Source organism: Protomyctophum bolini (assembly GCF_963924005.1).
Source record: "Protomyctophum bolini genome assembly, chromosome: 17".
NCBI classification, from domain to species: Eukaryota; Metazoa; Chordata; class Actinopteri; order Myctophiformes; family Myctophidae; genus Protomyctophum; species Protomyctophum bolini.
Window position 1 is genome coordinate 20100614 of NC_137878.1, and position 23680 is coordinate 20124293.

General features: G+C 43.6%; 1 protein-coding gene across 1 annotated transcript; it reads right to left on the reverse strand.

Moving 5' to 3' along the window:
• Positions 1-675: 675 nt before the first annotated feature.
• On the reverse strand, positions 676-22601 carry smap2 (small ArfGAP2; the record flags this gene model as incomplete). The annotated part of the gene is made up of 10 exons (XM_080787011.1): positions 676-1308; positions 3780-4165; positions 4941-5100; positions 6832-6923; positions 7173-7233; positions 7390-7449; positions 7739-7817; positions 8189-8274; positions 8737-8870; positions 22496-22601. The coding sequence occupies 10 exons, from the start codon at positions 22599-22601 to the stop codon at positions 1174-1176; spliced, it is 1299 nt and encodes a 432-aa protein (XP_080643137.1). The 3' UTR covers positions 676-1173.
• Positions 22602-23680: the final 1079 nt, after the last annotated feature.

The window sequence follows — 23680 nt, forward strand, 5'->3', positions numbered from 1 at the left end:
GGAAAATAGCAGATCTACAAGCTCACAATGCGTTGCTTTGCGCCGCGCTGTGAGCTTGTAGATCGGCTATTTTCCCTACTTCTTAAAGGTTTGTTTTCTAATTGGAATTTCTTAAGAATTTTCTTTTACTTATTCAAGAAATTCTTTTAGATTTTTCTTATTTTTTTTAATGTCTTATGATTATAATAATTAAAAACAAAATGTAGGAAACAAAAAGATTATAATCAAGGGACCCATAAAAATGTGTCTGTGACCCATAAATGGGTCCCGACCCACTGTTTGGGAACCAGTGCTGTAGATCAGCGAAGCGTGGCTGAACTGTAGATGAGAGGAGAGATTGTATGGCTGGAGAACTGGCGTCAAAGAAACCTCCTTCTTCTGACTCCTTCTTCTCTACCCTCCTCTTCCTGCATTGCTATATAAAGAATGTCTTAACGAAAGAGTTTGTTTCCGTTTTCCAGCTCCGATGTCGGTCAACAAGCTATTGCATCGCTGTTTCTCAATATCTGGTCCAGCCAGGGGGCCGAATAATAATGGACCCTTATGGGTCTGTTACTCTGAGATCCCCTTTTCCACCGGTTGGTTCCCAATGGGAACCGGTTCAGTTCTTTTTGGTTCTTAGTCCATGAGCCAGAGCTCCAAAATTGGAACGTTAATTATGACTTGAGTGGGCAAAACTATACCTATATTAAATTGTTTATAGGATCAATATAAGTACATTAATATATGATAACCCTTCCACAGTACTTAGTTTTTTCATATTTTCTATGTTTTGCATATTTTCCTATATAATGCCTCATTTGCATATTAAAAAACAAAATGTGTAATACAATAAATCATTGTCTTCGTGTAAGTAATCAACTGGGGAAGTTTCATGGTGATAACAATTTAATATAGGTATGGTTTTGCCAACTCAATTCACAATTAACATTCCAATTGTGGAGCTCTGGCTCATGGACTAAGAAGTAAGAACCACAAAGAACTGAACCGGTTTCCATTGGGAACCAAACGGTGGAAAAGGGGCCTCCGTGTGTACAAATGGGAGCGATTTGGTTCCACTCGTACCGTACGCTCTCAGAGTTACAAGACCAGCGGGTCCATTGGGATCCGTCCCCCTGGTGGTCCCCCCGGAGGGCCAGACTGACATTACATGGTTTACCTACAGCGGTGACATCATTTCCAGACCTGCGCTGCCATCTGCGTGGGGTTCTGAGTGCTCTGTCCTCCCGTGTGTTGTTGGCCACTGTATCCGTTCATGCCGTTGGTGGTCGCTCCGTAAAAGTTCATACCCGTCACGTGCTGAGTCATCTGAGAGAGGCAACAGCATACACACACACACACACACACACACACACACACACACACACACACACACACACACACACACACACACACACACATTAGACTCTGTTATGAAGCTCAGTGCTGGAAAAAAGTACTCAAATGTTTTACTTAATTAACCCATTCTGACCTGAGATCAGATTTAAAAAATGTCTGTTTGAAAATGACAGTTTTCTGAAAAAGCTATGTTTCCATGTCAGTCGTTCTTCGATTTTTCTAAAATAGCAGACCTACAAGCTCGTAGCAGCTTGTAGATCTGCTATTTTTCAATAGCTAAAGCTAAAACACCAAAAGGGGTTCCCGCCCAAAATGGGTTAATTAAAAGTATCAATACTGCAACTTGAATTACTCTGTTGCAAGTAAAAGTCCAGAATTCAAAATGTGCTTGAGTAAAAGGACAAAAGTATTGGCATCAACATGTACATTTCCTTTTAATTGGCTGATGTGTGATGAGAAAATAGGGTTTTTTGTGTAAAAATCTTTTGAAAATAGCAGATCCCCCCCAACGTTTTAATTCCAAGGGCTCCATAAATGATACATAGCTTGCGGAGTTAGTTCAGTCAGATATACTCGAGGGGTTTCATGCTCTGCATTGGTCGGGGGGGTAGGACCAAGGGATTTGGGATTTGTTTATAAACATTTTGGTATTTGTTTATAAACATTTGTGATTTGTTTATAAACATTTGTGATTTATTTATAAACATTTTGGGATTTGTTTATAAACATTTGGGATTTGTTTACAAACATTTGGGATTTGTTTATAAACATTTGGGATTTGTAAGTCTCATGGGGGGGGTAGGACCACTACCAGTTGACCTGTAGTAAGTCTCATGGTCGGGGGGGTAGGACCAAGGGATTTGGGATTTGTTTATAAACATTTTGTTATTTGTTTATAAACATTTGTGATTTGTTTATAAACATTTGTGATTTGTTTATAAACATTTTGGGATTTGTTTATAAACATTTGGGATTTGTTTATAAACATTTGGGATTTGTTTACAAACATTTGGGATTTGTTTATAAACATTTGGGATTTGTAAGTCTCATGGGGGGGGTAGGACCACTACCAGTTTACCTGTAGTAAGTCTCATGGTCGGGGGGGTAGGACCAAGGGATTTGGGATTTGTTTATAAACATTTTGGTATTTGTTTATAAACATTTGTGATTTGTTTATAAACATTTGTGATTTGTTTATAAACATTTGTGATTTGTTTATAAACATTTTGGGCTCTGTATAATATGTTGCCTAAGGCCTCAAAAGGCCTAGAACCGGCACTGGCTGTGCTCAAGGGGTTAATATGCTGCATATTACTATGTGGGTGTATTCAGTGTGTCATTAGCTGATGTGGCAGTCAACTGACCAATTGGGCGGGGTATTTAAGCTCACTAGATTAGGTGCTGCCACACTATCCAAAGAGCCGAGCACGTTTTCAGCTGCACACAGCTTCAAAACCGGGTTTTTTAGACAGCTGGTGGATGGAAAAGAAGCTCCACTTCCGCGGACGACTTGCGCGACGGCCAGATTCCCGGAAGCGCTCTCCTCCGCGCCAATCGTCCACGGAGGTGGAGCTTAATTCCCATCCGCCAGCTGTCTAAAAACCAGCTGCGCACACGCATCACAGCTTCATCTGTCCACACGCATCACAGCTTCATCTGTCCACACGCATCACAGCTTCATCTGTCCACACGCATCACAGCTTCTTCTGTCCACACGCATCACAGCTTCTTCTGTCCACACGCATCACAGCTTCATCTGTCCACACGCATCACAGCTTCTTCTGTCCACACGCATCACAGCATCATCTGTACGCGGCGCAAAACCGTGCATGCATGCTTCTTCCTGCCTTCCTCTGCATATGGTTCCTGGTTGTTGTGTTATTTGCTCCCACCGCCTGTTATTTCTGTTGTTATCTAGGTTGTTATCTACTCTCAGTCACAGTGTGTGTACTGTACAGGTCCATTTAGGACCTCTCAGTCACAGTGTGTGTACTGTACAGGTCCATTTAGGACCTCTCAGTCACAGTGTGTGTACTGTACAGGTCCATTCAGGACCTCTCAGTCACAGTGTGTGTACTGTACAGGTCCATTCAGGACCTCTCAGTCACAGTGTGTGTACTGTACAGGTCCATTCAGGACCCCCCTGTACTGTACAGGTCCATTTAGGACCCCCCTGTACTGTACAGGTCCATTTAGGACCCCCCTGTACTGTACAGGTCCATTTAGGACCCCCCTGTACTGTACAGGTCCATTCAGGACCCCCCTGTACTGTACAGGTCCATTCAGGACCCCCCTGTACTGTACAGGTCCATTTAGGACCCCCCTGTACTGTACAGGTCCATTCAGGACCCCCCTGTACTGTACAGGTCCATTTAGGACCCCCTCAAGGCACTCGGAGAGCCACTTTGAGACCCAAGTACTGTAAGACAAACACAACATACCTGGGCAATGTTCCACTGTAGCTGCTGACTTTGTTGCCCTCCATAGCCCTGCTGCTGGTGATGTGGGCCGCTCAGACCTCCCAGCATGCCTTGCTGCCCTATCAGGCCATTGTGCTGCTGCTGCTGTCCCAGCATGCTGTTCTGCTGAACTCCCATCATGCCTTGCACCATCCCCGACATGACCGGAGCCTGTCCTCCCATCATGCCACTCTGCTGTCCCATCATGCCGCTCTGTGGTACGGCGGCCATCATTCCACCTTGCTGCTGTGCTCCCATCATGGTACCTCCTCCCATAGCTCCCCCGGCCGCCGCCGCCTGCGCCAGGGAATGATGGTACGACCCGTACGGATGGGTGGGGTAGCCCATCTGGTTCATGTACAGTCCTGCTGAAAACACAATGGCCATTGTGACATTTGCTGAATTAGCCCTTCATCGTTTGTGTGAGTGTGCGCGCGGGCGAGTGTGTGTGTGTTATCTTCCCCAGGTGTAAATCATTTGTAATCAGCCCTCATGTGTATATTAGCCTTGTTCCCCAGTCAGTCCTTGTCGGCTCGTTGTTTGTGTTGCATCATGCCAGGCTGTCTGTGATGTCTTCTCTCTTCACCTGCATTACACCCAACCATGGCTTTTGAACACTATTCTGCCTGGCTGTCCTGCTTTGGGCATTGGGCCTACCATGTGTGTGTGTGTGTGTGTGTGTGTGTGTGTGTGTGTGTGTGTGTGTGTGTGAGTGTGTGTGTGTGTGTGTGTGTGTGTGTGTGTGTGTGAGTGTGTGTGTGTGTGTGTGTGTGTGTGTGTGTGTGTGTGTGTGTGTGTGTGTGTGTGTGTGTGTGTGTGTGTGTGTGTGTGTGTGTGTGTGTGTGTGTGTGTGTGTGTGTGTGTGTGTGTACTTGCATGGATAACTAGTAAAGACACTTACTGTATACATAACATGCTCTCCATTGTATCACACATGCACTTTTAGACACAAGTCCTCCTCCCGGGAATTTTTCTTTCTGTTTATATCTCTAATCTCCCATCATGCACCAAACTGCAAACAATCGTCCATGGTGCCCCTTGACTCAATGTAGGCCTATAGCACTTCAGGTTGACATGTAGATACAAAGAAATATTTGACTATGCATCTTGACTTGAGACCGTGGGGCATTTGAGAGTTCTTACCATGGGCAGAGACAGAGGGTGCGGATGCGTACAGAGACAGGATTGAGTCCTTGGACAGTTTTTTGACAGTACCCTCTTCAGTTTTGGCTGCCGGGTCCAGGAACAAACTGAGGTTGTCGGGGACAGAGGCAGCCACTCTGGGCATGGAGCTCGACACAGGCTGCAGCGGAACCAGAGGAGCAATGCTCTAACATAACCAAATACAGCACATTCTACCTTCTTTTTTATTTATTTGTATTTAAAGGATCCCCTGTTTGATATGCATTAGGCCAATGGTTCTCAACTTTTTCAGGCCGCAACCCTCCCACCCTGACAAGCACTTAATTGAGGCAATTTAGTTGGACTCGGTTACACACATGAATATTGTGGAAAATAGAAGCTAGAAGCTCACAACAATAATCTACAAGCTCCTTGCAACGTGAGGCGTTGTGAGCTTGTAGATCGGCTATTTTCTTCTTTTATTAATGATAGGATGAAAGTAGTCTGACAGGAGATGGGGAGAGAGATGGGGGGGGGGGGGGGGGAAGACACGCGGGAAAGGCCGTCGGGAATCGGGAGTCGAACCCGCGGCATGCTGTCAGGCTGGCTCAGCAGCCTAGGTGCCCAGACAGTTGGCCAGATCGGCTATTTTCAATTGTTGCCTCTTTCTTATATTATTTCACAATTTGGCCAATGTTTGACAAGTTTTTATACAGTACTATGTTGATTACTTTTGATGCAGTAATGGCAGTAGCAGTAGCTACATGTATTACTATTACAATTTAACCACAACAGATGCTGTATACATCGGCTATTTGGAAAAAAGAAAGCTCACAATGCGTTGCGATGTGATGCAAGCTCTGCTATTTTCCAAAATTCTTTGCATTTTTGAAACATTTTTGATAACACCAATGTTGTATGGGAGGCAGGATACATTTTGAGATGGGGGTCTGCTGCGTCCAAATCCATTTGGGGGTCCTTGCCATGAAAACGTTTGAGAAGCACTGATGCATATGCAGTGGTGGAAATAGTACTCAAAATGTTTTACTTAAGTATCAATACTGCAATATAGAAATACTCTGTTACAAGTATAAGTCTGGAATTCAAAATGTAATTGAGTAAAAAGTACAATAGTATTGGCATCAAAATGTGCTTAAGTACTCAAGTAGGCTACTCATTATGCAGAACGTCCCATTTCAAAATTTCAATTGTCTAAACATCTTATACTGTAGCAGATCTGCAGCTTGTACAGTAGATCGCCTTTTTTCAAATGGCCGAAAGGGCTATAGTGGTTAATGTATTATCTTTAAAGGGCTATAGTGGTTAATGTATTATCTTTAAAGGGCTATAGTGGTTAATGTATTATCTTTAAAGGGCTATAGTGGTTAATGTATTATCTTTAAAGGGCTATAGTGGTTAATGTATTATCTTTAAAGGGCTATAGTGGTTAATGTATTATCTTTAAAGGGCTATAGTGGTTAATGTATTATCTTTAAAGGGCTATAGTGGTTAATGTATTATCTTTAAAGGGCTATAGTGGTTAATGTATTATCTTTTGTAATAGTAACTAAAGCTTTAAAACAATTGCAGCAGCGTAAAAGCACAACATTTGCCTCTGAGATGTAGTGGAGTAGAAGATGAGATGTAATGGAGTAGAAGCAAAAGTATTGGATATTTGGAAACACTCACGTAAAGTACAAACACCTCAGAACTGTACTTAAGTACAGAACTTAAGTAAATTGACTTAGTTACTTGAATACATAGGGCCTAAATGGAACCCCTGCTATCCCTTTTGAGTGTTTGTTATACATTCTTTCTAATAAACTACAATCAATCAATCAATCATCAATCATCATTGATTGATTCATTCAATCAATCAAAAGTTGACACTGATGCATGTAGTGTGTCTTACGGCGGTCTGGATGGCGGAGGCCGAGGAGGAGGCTGGCAGTGGGCTGAACAGATCCAGGGCCGACGCCGCCGCCGCCGCGCTGCCTTTGTCTTCTGAAAGAGACGCCACAGCGTTGGACACCGCCGGGCTGGGGGAGGGGCCGTCTTATAGCAGCAGTAGCAGCGTTAGGGAAGCATGACAGGATCAACTGATTTGCAAGTGTAATGTTGAGCATGGAGTGTGTGTGTGTGTGTGTGTGTGTGTGTGTGTGTGTGTGTGTGTGTGTGTGTGTGTGTGTGTGCGTGTGCGTGCGTGCGTGCGTGCGTGCGTGCGTGCGTGCGTCTGTCTGTGCGACAGCATACCCAATCCAAGCAGATCTGTAACAGACGGGGACTGTAGTGTCCTTGGACTCGCTTCTTTTTTCTGCCACAGCAGCCAACAGACAGAAGGCAAATAAAACACTGGCTGAATACGTCTGTGCTGACAAGTATCAGCACCAATTATGCAGATGGATGTAAACAGCAGGACACGGATCATTTCACTGTGTAGAGTACAAACACAACAGGGAAACAGCCTCACCAGTTTCATCTTCTCAAACACCACCGGCTCCTTGGGGATGTTGTCGCAACTCTTCTCTTTCTACAGTCCACACACACACACACACACACACACACACACACACACACACACACACACACACACACAACAATAAGGCTCGTTCAGAGTAGGTCTGGCATCGCAGCACGTCAGATTTTTGCAACTAACGCAGGTGCTTTGACGATGTTTGAATACACTAATCCGATCTGATCACTTGCAAACAACAGTGTGTGTGTTTGTGTGTGTGTGTGTGTGTGTGTGTGTGTGACTGACTGTGTGTGTGTGTGTGTGTGTGTGCGTGCGCTCGTGCGTGCGTGTTGTGGACACTCACCCTGAGCATCTGGATGTCAATAACCTTGTCCATGTATTTTTTCCTATCATATTTGTCCCTGATGAAGATCTCTGCAGATCTGCACAGTCTGTCAAGGAGACAATTTCCTAGGTGCTGTATTGCTTTAGCTCACTCACTCTCTCAAACACGCACATGGACACACACGCACGCACCACACACACACACACGCACACACACACACACACACACACACACACACACACACACACACACACACTCACACACGCACACACACACACACACACACACACACACACTCACACACGCACACACACACACACACACACACACACACACACACACACACACATGCGCTCGCACACACACGCACGCACACACACACACACACACACACACACACACACACACACACACACACACACACACACACACACACACACACACACACACACACAGTGGTAGGGATACTGGTCCGTCTCTGGTCGTTGGAAGCACTCAGGTAAGAAAGCCTCGTAGAGACGTCTGGCCTTGGCGTTCCCCATTTCCTGAACACACTGATGGCAGACAAGCACAAAGCAGCTGTGTGATCATGACTTGAGCCAAAAGGAAAACTGGAACCAGCTACCTCCTTAATTTGATCAGGATGGCAGGAGTGTTCATTTGAACCAACCTCTGTCATGCATCTATCCTACTAGTCTAGATGCCCCAGAGTGTTGACTTAACACATGCTACTACTAATGAAGTTGTGTTCAACGCAGGTTCAGGAGTAGATACCACCTCTACCTAATCACTCCCAAGTTCACCTGCGTATAGTCTCACAGCCAATCACGTAACATTCCCCACAGCATAAATACACCTCTTATGTCATCTCTTACCTGTTTGATACTGCCTAATCTTGAGCAGTTGGTGTGGTCTCTTACTGGTGAAGTATAACTATAATAGCATGTGTCAAGTCAACACTCTGGGGCAGTCGTGTACCTAGCATGCATGGGCCTGTTGTTGTTGTTGAGTCTGACCTGGATTTGTTCCTGCGTCCACTGGTCCAAGTTGACCGACTTGACCTTGGAGATGTGCACCCCGAGGTTGCGATGGATCCCTGCGCAGCGGATGCAAACAAAGATCCCCAGGTTCCATGACGCCCACCTCGGACCTAGTGGACAAGAATGGTGAAGAGGAGATTAGACGTCAGGCAGAGAGCGAGAATAACAGGATCTTCATACCAAACTCTCATTAGACTCTCATTAGACACACTGACCCAGAATAAACAGGCAAACATCACAGCAAAATGTTTAGACAGTGAAGAGGTTGGAAGAGGTTAACAGAGACACACTTTTGAGAGGATGAGAATATGAGAGTATGCTGCTACGGGGATTTTTGAGAAGGGGGGAACGAAGAGCGACATGAACAAGACAGATTAATTTTAGTCCAATTATAGACGGGTTGAGCCCAAAACCTCATTTGTGAGTTGGAATTCAGCAGGGATTCCGCGCCTATAATCCCGTGTAAATCCTGTGTGTACTGACACATAATAGGATCCACCAAGTGTTACAGCCTACATAGCTGATAGTGAGACGAGACAGTGAGAGCTAAAGCACGGACGATTTTGGAGAGTCCTAGCCCACTGATTACTGCAGTGGTTTGACCAATAATGTCTTTAAAAAGAAAAAAGAAAAGATGTCAATTCAAATGAGAGGACCACACACACACACACACACACACACACACACACACACGCACGGCTTTCATTTTCGTCAGCGCAAAAAATGAAAGCCTGGGGAAACACATTGGCTACTCTGTTCTAAAGTGGGAGTCTGTGGCAGTTCACCCTGCCACTGAGACTGAAGATAACCAACAGAGTTTGAATTTGCAGAAAATGAGTTTAGTTTGACATTATTTATTGTGCATTTGTTGATTGATAATTGATTGTTGACTTCATTGAAGGGAGCAACTACTGTGGGGTATGGGGAACATGCCAACAGTGGGAGGGTTTGTTTAGAGAACTCATAATCATATTATGTAGATAATTTATAATATTATGTGACACTAAAATATGTTATGAATTGTGATGTCTCTGGACATTGGGAATGCACTGGTATACTAATATGATTGTGGAATCAATTGCACTGGTATGATTGTGGAATCAATCCAGGGTTGGTTTGGTCCATGGGAGGGGCCTAGCCTTTATAAGGAGCACCTGCCACTGCCCGGGCAATCAATGTAGGATTGCACAGGGTGCAGAGCAGACCTAGATAGAGCCAACCTGGCCAGTGGGCTGTATATACTTATTTTTTTGTATGCTGTTTGTTGGAACGACTTTCATGTGAACTCTGCAAGGTGAATAAAAACATATTGATTGTTCATCAAAAGACTTGTTTTCAGTACCTTTCACTATTTTTGAGCTGGTTCAGTGACATTTTTGGGCCCACACTACCTTCACACTAGGACAAAGTGTGACAGAGTCAACCCTTCCAGGTGGGCGTCGCTCCAAATGATGTGACGTAGTGCTGCACTAGGGGGGAGAGCTGGGACCGGGGCTGACGGAAAGATCGGTGAACCAATCAGGACGTGTGCAAAACTCAGCCAGGATCCTCCCTTCTAGACCAGTAAGGTAGAAACCTAACACGTTAGCTCAGGCTAATTGGTACCCTACTTATGTATGTTTATATGTGGGCATACAATTGCGCCACTGTTTTAGTGATTGTATTGCTGCTCTGTTGCTGTATCTGATTGGTTTGCGTGCGTGCGTGCGTCTTCCTTCTTCTACAGTAGGTGCACCTTGGGGGGTGAGAAGATCATTTATTATGTTGCTCCTTTTTTCTGCTAATCTTACGCAACGACCCTCTTTTGGAAAATGCAGTCTGCTTCAAAGAGAATGCCAGAGCTTTGGTGTCTCTCATCTCTCTCCTCTTGGCCTTCCCTCTTTTTCTTCCCACCCTCCCTTCTCCTCTTCCCTGCAGGCTGACTGGATGTTGTACAGCAGTGGTTTTCAACCCGGTTCATTTCAAGTCCCATTATATATTCGGCTTTTGAGCCACGGACCACCATTTGATGACATTTAGCCTCTCAGACCAAAAACGAAAGAATATTTTGTTGTCGTTGGATAAGATTTTGTCTACAATTCCATGCTTTTGGCAAACGTTTATCAAAATAACAATTCTTCTACAGTCTCTAATTGTGTAAACTTCTGGCAAATGAGGTAATGCAGATGTTTAACAATAATGTAACTCTTGAGAGTGTAAATCTATATGGTCTATATGGTTTCATTTTACTCTCCATAATTTAGCTGGGGACCACCTGGAAGTTGGAACCCCCTCAAGCACTGGTGGTCCTCGGACCACTGGTTGAAAACCACTGTTGTACAGTGTACACTGTACACTGTACACTGCATATTGCCTATACTTCTCTTCTGCTCCTTGATGCATGCAGTACACACTTTTTAGCACTAGATGGAAGAGCAGCATTTGGTTTGGCTCTCTCTGTGAACTCTGAGCTGACTGCCATGTCAGATGGGGGGAGGGGGGGGGGTTAAGGAGGATGTGCAAAGAAGGGCCATTCTATGCTAATGAAAGAGGAAGTTCATTTTCGGAAACAGAAACCTTCATGCGAAATCTTCCCCTGCGTGGCGACAGGGGAAACGCTGGGCCCAGTTTGTAAGTAAGACAAACTGCTCTCTTGTCTGAGTTGCATCCTATGCGGGCGTGTGCTGTCAAATTACCTTCTCTGACTAATTGTTCTCTTGCTGAGAACAATTTAATTACTAACATGTGGTTAAAAAACAATTGACAATGCAAGTGCATAGTCATTGATCTTCCTATTATGTGCACAAACAATTATGAAAGATAGATAAGAATAGTCTGACTAACAGACCAAGAATCAGTAGCCACCAACCTGACTGCCTGGTTTCAGCATGCTGGCTAATAATAGTAGAATTACTGAGCAAAGCCTACTTAACCGAGCTCTAAACACTGGCACTGGGAGAGAGAGGAGGGGGGAGATGGGGAGAGGGAGGGACAGAAAGAAGAGACGAGGGACGAGATACGGAAACAGAGGGAGTGTCGGGAGAGAATGCGTAAAATGAGTAGAGAAAGGCCAAGAAGAGATTTAGCACTGGAATTAGTTCTTTCTATTTGTCCTTCCCAGACCTTCTCTCTATTCCCACATCAATCCATCCATCCAACTCTCTCTCTGTGTGTGTGTGTGTGTGTGTGTGTGTGTGTGTGTGTGTGTGTGTGTGTGTGTGTGTGTGTGTGTGTGTGTGTGTGTGTGTGTGTGTGTGTGTGTGTGTGTGTGTGTCTCCATAAAATATCTCTTTCTGTGACATTCTTTCCCCATTTCTCCTGGCTCTCTCTTTCCCTTCCCCACAATGCTGCACAATAAATATATAGCATTTTTATTTTTCATCATGATAGGAATTTCCAAAATGCATTTTCAGAGTTTTCCATAGTGTTAGCTTGCTAGTGCACTGGTTTTGAATGACCATGGGAATCTATAAGACGCCATGCTGGCACCAACATCCAAATCAAATTGCTCTTCCTCTTTCGATCTCGACTTACAGTAGCTTGACTTTTGTCCAGAACTGCGCCTCACCCAAAGGAAAAACAGCAGTGCTTTTTATGAATGCTCAGCATTTGGGGCGAATGAACAAAAGTATCGGCATGCCCATATGCTAGCGTTACTACAGAACCAACTAAATGTTTTACATTGCAATATCAGTGGTATGATGATGAATATGCAACTCCCTGTCTTTTGTCTGTCTTTCTAAAGCCTATTTGGACGTAATGTTTCTGTGCTAATACAACATTCAGATTTCAGTCTGAGTTACAGTAGTTATATTATAATGTATTCATGTATGCTTTATTAATGATCACATTTGTAATGCTCGTTAACTTATCAGAGTTAAATTCCAGTACAGTGACAACACAAATTGTCTAATTGATTAATTCTCACCCAAGTAAACCATCTTTGTCATTGAACATTTGGAATGTTTTTTCTTTTTAGTTTGTCTTTTTTCTCCCCTTTTTTCATGTAGGCATACCCTATAGGCCCATGATATGACCATGTTTTTAGGGAAGACAACCCTGAAGTTGTCTGTCTGGTTGTCATGGTTACTAATCTGATTCTCCAGAGTGATTAGGGGCTAAGAGTCATCAGTGGAAATCTGGCCCACCTGGATTTCCCTCTATATAAGAGTCGGCTGGGCCACGATCTCAGAATTTGTTCTCTCACTATGAAGCACCAAACGAGCACTCCAGCTGTTTGGTTTTGTTAACTTAACTTTACAACACGCACGCTCACACAAATGGGCCGTTGCAGGTCAAACAGCAATGCAACAATAAAACACACACTGCTATTGAAAAGGTCAAGCTTTTTCATAAGCGGTGTGCAGATTCAATTTCCCTTTTTTGTGGCTGCTTGAGGACTCATGAGTCTATTTAGGGCGGCAATGGCTCAGGGTAGAGTGGCCGCATGGCAACCGGAAGTTAGTATTGAGGTGTCCTTGAGCAAGACACTGAACCCCTAATTGCTCCTGATGAGCCCTGTTGGTGCCTTGCATGGTTTCCTCCACCATCAGTGTATGTGAATGTAATGCACAATCTATGTAAAGCGCCTTCGATAAAGGCGCTATGTAAAAGGAACATTTTATTTAGTTTGTGATGCATGAGTCAAGAAGTGTGGGAGAAAACAAACAAGACAGGCAGGTTTGCATCACTGCTGCCTTACACAAGGCCGTCAGAAAGCCTTTCTTCCCCCGCAGAGAGCGGAAATTGTGTAAACCTTCTTGTTTATTTTGTCAGAGAAAGAATGCCAAGACCTTCATGTTGGCGGACACAACGACTAGCTGGGTTTGACTCACAGATAGCAGTGTGTACCCGATTTAAAGGGCACGCTTCAGAGTGGCAGAGTGCGAGTATATGTGAATGAATGAATCATCCGCCTGGCAAATGTACAGCTGTGTTTATATCAGTTGAAGAGAAAACAGAATCGGTGGACGAGTTAAAACCACGGACGGACAAAACGGAAAGTGCCAAATGGTGTACTGTACATTAGTTGTTTAATCACCTGCTGCGATTCGGTAGGGGAACACATTCACTGTTTGCATAGACAAGTGTGCATGCATGCACCCACTTACAGTACGGTACGGTACACACATACACAGCACGCACAAACAGACAGAGAGACACACACACACACACACACACACACACACACACACACACACACACACACACACACACACACACACATGAGCAGGTGCATGTGTGGCTCATTAGCCCATATCCCACTAGGATAAATGGTGGTCCCTGCAGGTGCTGGGATTATCCTTCAGGGGAACTGTCATCACTGGGCCCTGTCCCTTCCCCTCCCCTCCCCTCAGCTCCCTTCCCCTCCCCTCAGCCAATACACAATGTACAATCTAAACAGAACAAACCCCTTATTCTAAATTTAAATAAACAGTGAGAGCAGTGAAGTAGGCTAGTGCCTTCCCATGTCCTTGTTGCTACACAGCCTTCAGCCACAGAACTAAGCCAGAAAGCCCAAGGCTTCTCAGTGACCCAGTAAGAAACAGCATAAGCAGAACCAGCTCAGCAGATGGACACTTATTGATGACCTTCCAATTACCACTTTACAGAACATTTTAGGCTATCAATTAATACATTTTGAAAAAAGTATATATTTAGTACCGGTATATATATATTCGAACCGCCGATCATTGGATGACCTGCTATACCTCCTGAGCCACAGGAGACTCTTGTGGTCATTGTATTCATACCTAGATACATACTCTAGGTATTAGGTAGTCTAGACTCTTGGGGTGGCTCAGGGGTAGAGTGGCTGGACCGTAAGGTTGCCAGTTCGAACTCGGGCTCCCCCAGAGTTAGCATCAAATTGTCCTTGAGCAAGACTCTGAATTACCCTTGATGTGCCGGTTGGTGCCTTGCATGGTTTCCGCTGCCATTGGTGTATGAGTGTGTGTGTGTGTGAATGGGTGAATGTAATGCACAATCTATGTAAAGTGCCTTGGATAAAGGCGCTATATAAATGTGCCATTTGTAGTCATTGTATTCAGTGTTTCTGCCCCAGTGACCAAACAAATGTCATGCCATTAAAGGGTTGTGAAAATCATGAGTCAGCTCATTCACACGTATCAGACAAATGTTTGTTATTTTTTAAATTTTAATGGCCGCACAATGCTTTTCCATTGGGAGTCACATGGTTTGACCAAACATTTTTGTTTGATGGGTTGAGGGTCAGAACACCACCGGCAATCAGCAATCAAACAGAAATGTTTACTTAATGTTTACTACAATTACCAAGTAGCGCTGCGCTTTTTCTTTTGCGTCTTTTGTAATTTGTCACAGTCATGCATTCATATTATTTATTTTGTGTGGCTTGTTTTGAGAAGCGCTACATGAATTGAAAAGTGTGTCAAGTCAACATCAGAGCCAACACAGTTAGCATAGCGTTCAGACCAGAAGAATGCTGTGTCACTTCCAGACAGGGCAGGGCAGGGGTGACATTGAAGCGGTAACCGTGCCAACCTCCTGCGTTTACAATGTGACTCAGTGCCAACTTGGCCAGAAAGAGAGAGGGGGGGAGGGGGCACCCAACCTCTCCTACAGGCAGCCAATCATTATCATCTCCTGGTTTCAGGAGGACCACCACTATACCCACCAACCGGTGGAAGGATGACAGAGAGCGGGGCGGGACCGTGGATGGAAAGGGAGTAATATCGCCATGGTGACCCTCGGGTGTAAACATGAACACGAGAGCGATGGAGACAATACAAGGAAGCCCCCCTCCCCCTTCCTTGTACGCACACAAACACTCGAAACCCTTTGAGGGTAGGGTCGAGAGACAGACGCCAACAATCACCTGATTTGCCCTCTCTCTCTCTCTCTTCCCATCTCCCCATTATGGTGCAGTCTGCCGTAGCATAAGCGACTGACATATTTGCTAACACAAGGATATCCATGTGGTCGAATGCTTTTAGACCCATGCTATTAGGCAGCCTGGGAGTGTCTGCAGGCTTTTTGAGAATGTCCCGGTGGACGTACAACCCCTTAACCTTGAAAGTATTAGCGCCATGCTCTATACTCGCTGAGATAAGAGTCATCACAGTAGGTGTGGACATTATGAGGAAGTGGAGGAATCATTTATGGGAGATACAGTACAAAGAGAGTGCGTAGTCAATAACTGGCACCTAAACTGTCAGCAATACACAGTCAAATCAAATATACAAGGTCCAAGGTGCATTAAAACATATAATAGATAAATAGCAAATTAGCAATGGATAAATAAATACTGTAACATATGGAAGGCACAGGCAGCAATGCTTCTTTTCTTGTGCACGTGGATAACCTTTCCAGCAGATAAAAATAGCAGCAGGTGGCCCAGGCCGGCCTAGCGGTCCAGGCACGGGTTCGAGTCCCGATCCAGGCGACCTTTGTTGCGTGTCTTCCACCCATCTCTCTCCCCGTTTCCTGTTGACCTACTGTGTAAACGAACATGGGATTTTACTGTGTGTGATTCTCTCATCATCTTGCCACTATCCATAAGCTTTTGGGTTTCTGGGATAGTTCCAGTCCACCTGCTGTGATGCTTGTGGATGTTTTCTTGTGTGCGGCACAGGTGAAAGCACCCACTACAAACGATGCAGACAGTATACCTTCAGCCACTTCCCGTTTCTACGCCCAAACAAACCACACAGTAATCTATGTCAAAGCACAAAGCAAACAAGATTAGACAAAAGCCCTGTCCAACACCATATGGCTGAAAACACCACTTGGGGTGGACCTGTATAAATGCATTAATAGTACTGATGGGTTTCTCTCTCTCTCTCTCTCTCTCTCTCTCTCTGTGTGTGTGTGTGTGTGTGTGTGTGTGTGTGTGTGTGTGTGTGTTTGTGTGTGTGCATGTGTGCTGTAGGGGCATTTTGCATGGGAAGTGTATTCTATTACACTTCCCAAGAGTTCCCATGTATAGTACCACCTTCAACTGAATGTGCTAATTAGATAATTGGTGAAATCTCTGGCAAGCAACCCTTCTACTGACAGTGGAACAGAATAAAAACCACCGCTTGACTTGTTTCCATAGATACATATTGTGAAAATAGCAGATCTACAAGCTCAAAACTAAGTGAGACACAAGTTGTGAGCTTGTAGATCAGCTATTTACACAATTATTGCTTCTTTCTTATTGATAATTTGGCCAATGTTTGAGCAGTTTTTATAGTATAGTTTGTTGATTACTTTTGATGCGGTAAAGCAAGGTCATGTAGGGACCCCCGAATCATGTGGGGACCCTCGACCCACGATTGATTGATTAATTGATTGATTGATTGATTGATTGATTGATTGATAATTTTATTCACAGTATGTAGAATGGGTACATTTTAATGAAAGCACAAGTCAATACAAAAACTGCTACGAGGATGAAAGCCTGAAAAGCACTAAGACTTATTTACATCAGGGTCCTCCATTGGTTGAAAAACAACTGGTAAATGGTGCATTTATATAGCGCCTTTATCCAAGGTGCTTTACATAGATTGTGCATTACATTGCGGCGGAAACCATGCAAGGCACCAACCAACACAGGAGCAATTAGGGGTTCAGTGTCTTGCTCAAGGACACTTCGACACTAACTCTGGGGGAGCCCAGGTTCGAACTGGCAACCTTGCGGTTTCCATCCAGCCACTCTACCCCTGAGCCACTGCTGCATAGACAGCACACATGCACCTAGCTGAGGTGTTCGTCTAACTCCAGACTGTAAATATGGACCCTCACAGTTAAATGAACACTCTGGGATTTCACGGCACATGCTGAGAGATAGAACATATAATTTGGCCTTTAGGGAGAGTCAGGAGTGAGGAGGTGCTGGTGGGATTCAATTAAAATAGCCTGAGGTTGTGTATGTGCTCAGTGTCACAGTGAGTGTCTTACAGTGTTTGAGGCTCCCATCGCATCATCAAAGGGCTTATATATAGGCTGTTACTACACAGTCAAAATCCTTAGTGTTAATTCAACTCTTCAACTCTGGTTCCATCTGCCCACTAACAAGAGTGTACAGATGGAACCAAAATGGTTCCATTTGTACACTCTTGAGAGTTGAATGAACACTAATTTTCTGTGTACTACATGAGGTATGTAGATTTATGTTCACCCCAGCCACTCAATCACCGCAATGTGTGATTGAGAGTAGGCCAGGGTGAAATGTACATGGTCAACTGCATGTCTTTTATTTTGATTTCCATACATACTGTATGTACATAATGTGTTAACAGTTGTTTTCAACCAGTGGTCCAGGGACCACCAGTGGTTCCAGGTGGTCCCCAGCTAAATGATGGAGAGTCAAATTGACCCTTATAGAACTTTAACTGTTGAGAATGTAAAATGAAATCAAATGGACCCTCTCAAGAGTTAAATTATTGTTAAATATCTGCATTTCAAGAAGTCTACACAAATAGAGAATGTTGAAGAATTGTTATTTTGATCAGGCAAACATTGATCAAAATAACAATGGAATGCATGAGCACATACACGCACGCACGCACACACGCACGCACGCACACACATGCATGTTCACATACATAAACACAGGCATCTCAACTCTGTTGGTTTAGGACCTGTTCCGATTTCAGTCTAGACTCTATTGGTATATGAGACACAAATGCTGAAATGTGTGTGCACGCATGCTCGTGTGTCTGTGTGTGTGTGTGTGTGTGTGTGTGTGTGTGTGCGCGCGCACGTGTTTGTGTGTGTGTTTGTTTGTGTGTATCCCATTCCCACTGAAATGTTTCCATGGCTCTAATGGTTAATTTATCCTTCGTCGTACAACGGCGCCACACAATGAAAATAGCCGATCTACAAGCTCACATTGCGTTGTGACATGACGTACTGTGAGCTTGTAGATTGGCTATTTTGGGCGCGCAATACTGGTGCACACACAGTATGAATCAGGCTTAAGTACCTCCCTAGACACAGATAGCAATGCGTGGTAACAAGAAACCTTTCCAGTCAAAGGCTGTTGTTATGAACCATGTTACTAGTCTATGACAGTATAGCCGGGGAGCCAGCACCAAAGATTTGAGAGGACCTATGATGACATGCTTTTTTTTAATGTTTTTTCTATTCACTTGGTCATTAAGGTCCACAGAATGAGAGGTCTGCTCTGCCGAAAATATTGCGAAAAAACGTTATGGCCATTTTTGTATACCCCACCATAGACAACCAATATAAGCCAAAATTCCATCATACTTTAAGTAGCATGTGACATGATTCCAAGCATTTTGCACGAAAAACACTCATAGCCGTCATCACAAATGTGATGAGGGCAGCATGTGGATATGGCCAAATTTAGGCCAAGGAGTGTTTTTCGTGCAAAACTAATGCTTGGAATGGATTCAGAATCATGAAAACCCCCTAGTTTGACATGACACATGCTACTTAAAGTATGATGAAATTTTGCCTTGGTTGTCTATGTATACAAAAATGGCCATAACTTTCTTTCGCAATGTTTCCGGCAGAGCATTCTGTGGACCTTAATGACCAAGTGAATAGAAAAAACACAAATAAAAAGTATGTCATGACATCACAGGTTAATCCTTAAGCCTGTGGCTCCCCGGCTATTGATCTTCTCAACCTTGTTACTTTCAACAACCCCCACTTTAAAGACCATGGGGATCCAATTATCTTTTTTATTCTTTTTTTAATCTCTGGGACCCCAATCTACTATGAATCATCCCATTCAATGGACAGGAATTAAATTCAAATGGTAGATTGGGTGGTAAAATCATCAGCCTCTGTAGACATTTTTAAAGCACATGCTCAAGACCTACTTCTACACTCTTGCTTTTAATTTACATTTTACAGTCCTTGTTATTCATGTCCTCACTGTATTGCATTACTGCTATTATTTTAATGTTTTATGTCTTGCTTATCTTTTCTTTTTCTTCTCCATTGCTCTGTAAAGCACTTTGAGCTGCATTTCATGTCATGAAAGGTGCTATACAAATAAAGCTTTATTATTATTATTATTATTATTATAAACTCTCCATTTGGATTCTAATCACCCACCGGGGGGGGGGGGGGGGGGGGGGGGGGGGGCATGTTGACAACCACTGCTGAACAGACAGTGCTGTTTGAACAGCTTTCATTCAATAATGTTGGATGAAGCTGTTTTCGTCAGCCAGGCCAATGGACTGGCACACATTCACTAACCAGCCAACCCTTACGGGTCCATTTTCAGACGTTAAACACTATACACACACACACACACACACACACACACACACACACACACACACACACACACACACACACACACACACACACACACACACACACACCCAGGATCTTTGTGTATATTTGGTTGCAGCAGACCTTACTTTATCCACTTAACCCTAAAATATATGAGCTTGCAGATCAGGTATTTACTGTGATGGTTTTCCCCCAGAATACAAATGCTGGGGTCTCCAGTCACTCTATCTACTGTATGACAGAAAAGACAGGAGAGAAGTGTCACTGGCTGGAGGTCAAACAACGCATGTCTGTCAGTCTGTCTGCATGTCTGTCAGTCTGTCTGCCTGTATGCGTATGTATCTGCCTGTCCACTGGACCACATGTCTCTATATACACCAGCCTCCTTGTCCGACTACCAGTTTGCAGTTTACTTTGACATCTGGTTTCTCCATCTGTAGCCTAACCGCCTTTCCATTTGTCCACCTGACTGTCTATATGTCCATTTTATTTTAGGCGGACTGTGCAAAACATTAGCAGGATTGCCTTTTGCTTTCCAGGAAATACATGACTCAATAAATGATCAGTTATTGATATCACCTGTTAAATCTGCTTCAGTCATGAAGGGTAGACACTGACAAACAGATGAACACATATGCTTTGTCATATGATGTGAACAATAGCAAAAATGTATGATCTACATCTACAACTTGTATTTATTTATTTTGTATAATGTCTGAGTTGTTTTTGAAATTCGTTGAACATTTGAGGGACCTTTAAAGTTTTCACAGATAATGACATACCCAATACCAATAGGGATACCCTCTAAATCCTGACCTATGTTTTCTGGAAAAAATCTAATATTTCTTCGAAAATTACCAAAAAAGAATGATCTCATCTTGCTATACTTACACAGCAACAACTACCCCTTTCATCTTGAAAGGTAAAAAACAAACAAAAAAACAAATGGTTATAAAGTGTTGACACAACAGCATGTTAGACTGATTACTCCCCATGTTACTTCCCCATGTTTGTGTGTGTGTGTGTGTGTGTGTGTGTGTGTGTGTGTGTGTGTGTGTGTGTGTGTGTGTGTGTGTGTGTGTGTGTGTGTGTGTGTGTGTGTGTGTGTGTAATAATACCTCTGTTTGCTTGTGTCTCTATCTGTCTGTTTGGTCATCATTGTATGTCTACCGCTGTGTGTTCTGTGTTTGCCTGTCAAAGTTCTAGCATGGAGACCTGAGGCAGAGTAGCATCATGCATCCATCAGTTTAGCCTACGTTCCTTTTATGACTGCTGTTTCTAGTTATTAAATGATTGTGAAAATCCATTAGATTACTTGGCTATTTACCCCCCCACCACTACCATCACCAGAGTACTCCCATATCAATCTCCCAATTACAATCTTTTGGGAGATTAATGGATGTTGGAATTGGATAGACTAGTAATACATTAGAAATGTGAATTACAATCAATTATACATTCATCAGTTTCATCAGTTATCATGTGTCTGAAATCAAAGTGGGTCTTGTTTTTCCTGCCCATTATGTCCAATGATTGCACACCATGGTCTACTGCTCAGGTGCCCAAACACAATATATCATTATTGGAATTTGGAGCTTGTTTTCCAAGTATAGAACATGGTAGTGTAAAGTGATGATGGTAGCCTACAAACATCAGCACATGTGTGAATGTGTGGTGGCCTATATTGGCATTGTTGGATATGTGGAAATAAAATGTAGGACTATAGGCCTACATACATAATCATCCATCTAAGGCACTTGTGATGTCTCGATTAGCTTAATCATTATCCTTTCTCTTCTCAACCAGACAACACGTGTCAAAAGAAAACAAGCAAACAGCAGGTTACAGAGTCCACGGCCTTTCCTTTCATTGAGGTTATTGACCATACGGTATACACAGAAAGAATGGTGTGTGGCAAGTGAACACTTGTGTGCACGAATACACATACTACTATAGGCCTACACAGTTAAAAACTCAATGTTCTAGAGTTACAAGTCACACACACACACACACACACACACACACACACACACACCTGCTACTGAGAGTCTCACCCTGGGAAGTGGGAACACATTGTACAGGGCGACTCAAAGTCAGTGCAGGGAGGATGGTTTATTCTTTACTCTTTTTTATCCTATACGGAATAAGAGGAACATCCTCGTGGGACCTGACGTTCTTGCAGCATCAGGCTACAATATAATTGGCCGGGATGGAGAATGTATGCATGCAGCCAGCCGGGGGGGCAGCAGGAGCACGGCATTCTTCTCCAAGCTTTGTATTGAAAAAGAGGTTGAGTCTGAGTCACTCATGATGCATCTTCAGTAACGTTTGTAAGGTACCGGTATAATGATATCCCCCGCGTGTCACTGACTGTGTCAGTACTGTAGCAGTATTGATTTGAGGCATATAGCCTACGCCGCGTGTCGTGTCAAGTAGAGTAGCCTATAGTATACAGCTAGAAAACACATTGACATCACATTATTAACATAACAACATAACATTACATATAACGACCTACCTTTTGATTCACAGTCTGCGCAGAATTTATTCTCTTCCAGGGCTAGTAAAGAGTTGAGGACAGCTTGGTATCTGTCAATGTCTTTAACTGATTTGCCCGTCATCATCGCACTATTATTTTGCCACCCCCCCCCCCCCCCCACACACACAGTCAGTCCGCAGTTATTTGGGGCTATTTGTGAAATAGCCTGTTAATTCTAAAAGCCAGGATTTATTGTCCTCCCCACACAATGAGACCTATATATTTCTTTGGGTATAATGCAGAAGGAAGCGATGCGCTTTGGTTCCTCTTCCTCTCCTCCGCGAGTTTGATTCATTCACCGCGATGGGATAATTGCCTTGAAGCGAGGAGGCAGCGTGCAGGTTTACTCCAAGTAAATCATCCAACAACAACAAAATATATATGAAGCTACACGATATTGCTGGGATGGAAGATTGAATGATTTTCAAGCGCATCTGTGTCCAGTCAGTTATTTATAACGAGTGTTGTTCTCTCTCTCTCTCTCGCTGTGGTCCTCTCCCACCTCCCTTTTACTGGCAGCGGCACTGCTGCTGCACACACGCGCGCACGCACGCACGCGCACGCGCGCGCGCGCACACGCGCGCACACACACACACACACACACACACACACACACACACACACACACACACACACACACACACACACACTTTTGTTTTTTCCAAATTAAATGTTACTTATTAGTGCCAATGATGTAGATTAGAAATGTAAAACATACCAAATTTTATCATTAAAAAATGTATTTGCCTCGTGTTTTTCCCCCTTCACTGTTTGTAAAATTCCGCCACCTCCTGGTGAATTAGAAGAGGGAATTTGATTTTTTTGTGTGATCCATAATCCATATACGGTATACTCTATTAGCCTTTAAGGCTAATCCAGAGTATGGATCTATAGATCAAGACTATCGTAAATATGTTTGATCGATGTTGACATTAAAATCAATGTCAATTAATAGATAAAAATACAAATAGTATGTTATTGGTATTAATACATTCAGTCTTGAGGCTAACTCTGGACCAGAAGGTGGCGGTAGTGCACCAAAAAGCTGTATGCCAACCTTTGTAAAACAAAAAGAAGAGGAATTAAGTTTGACAGCTGACCAGTGGTTGCCATGTCCGCTTATTATTGTGCTTGTTTTTCTGTAAAGTTGCTTGTAAATATTTG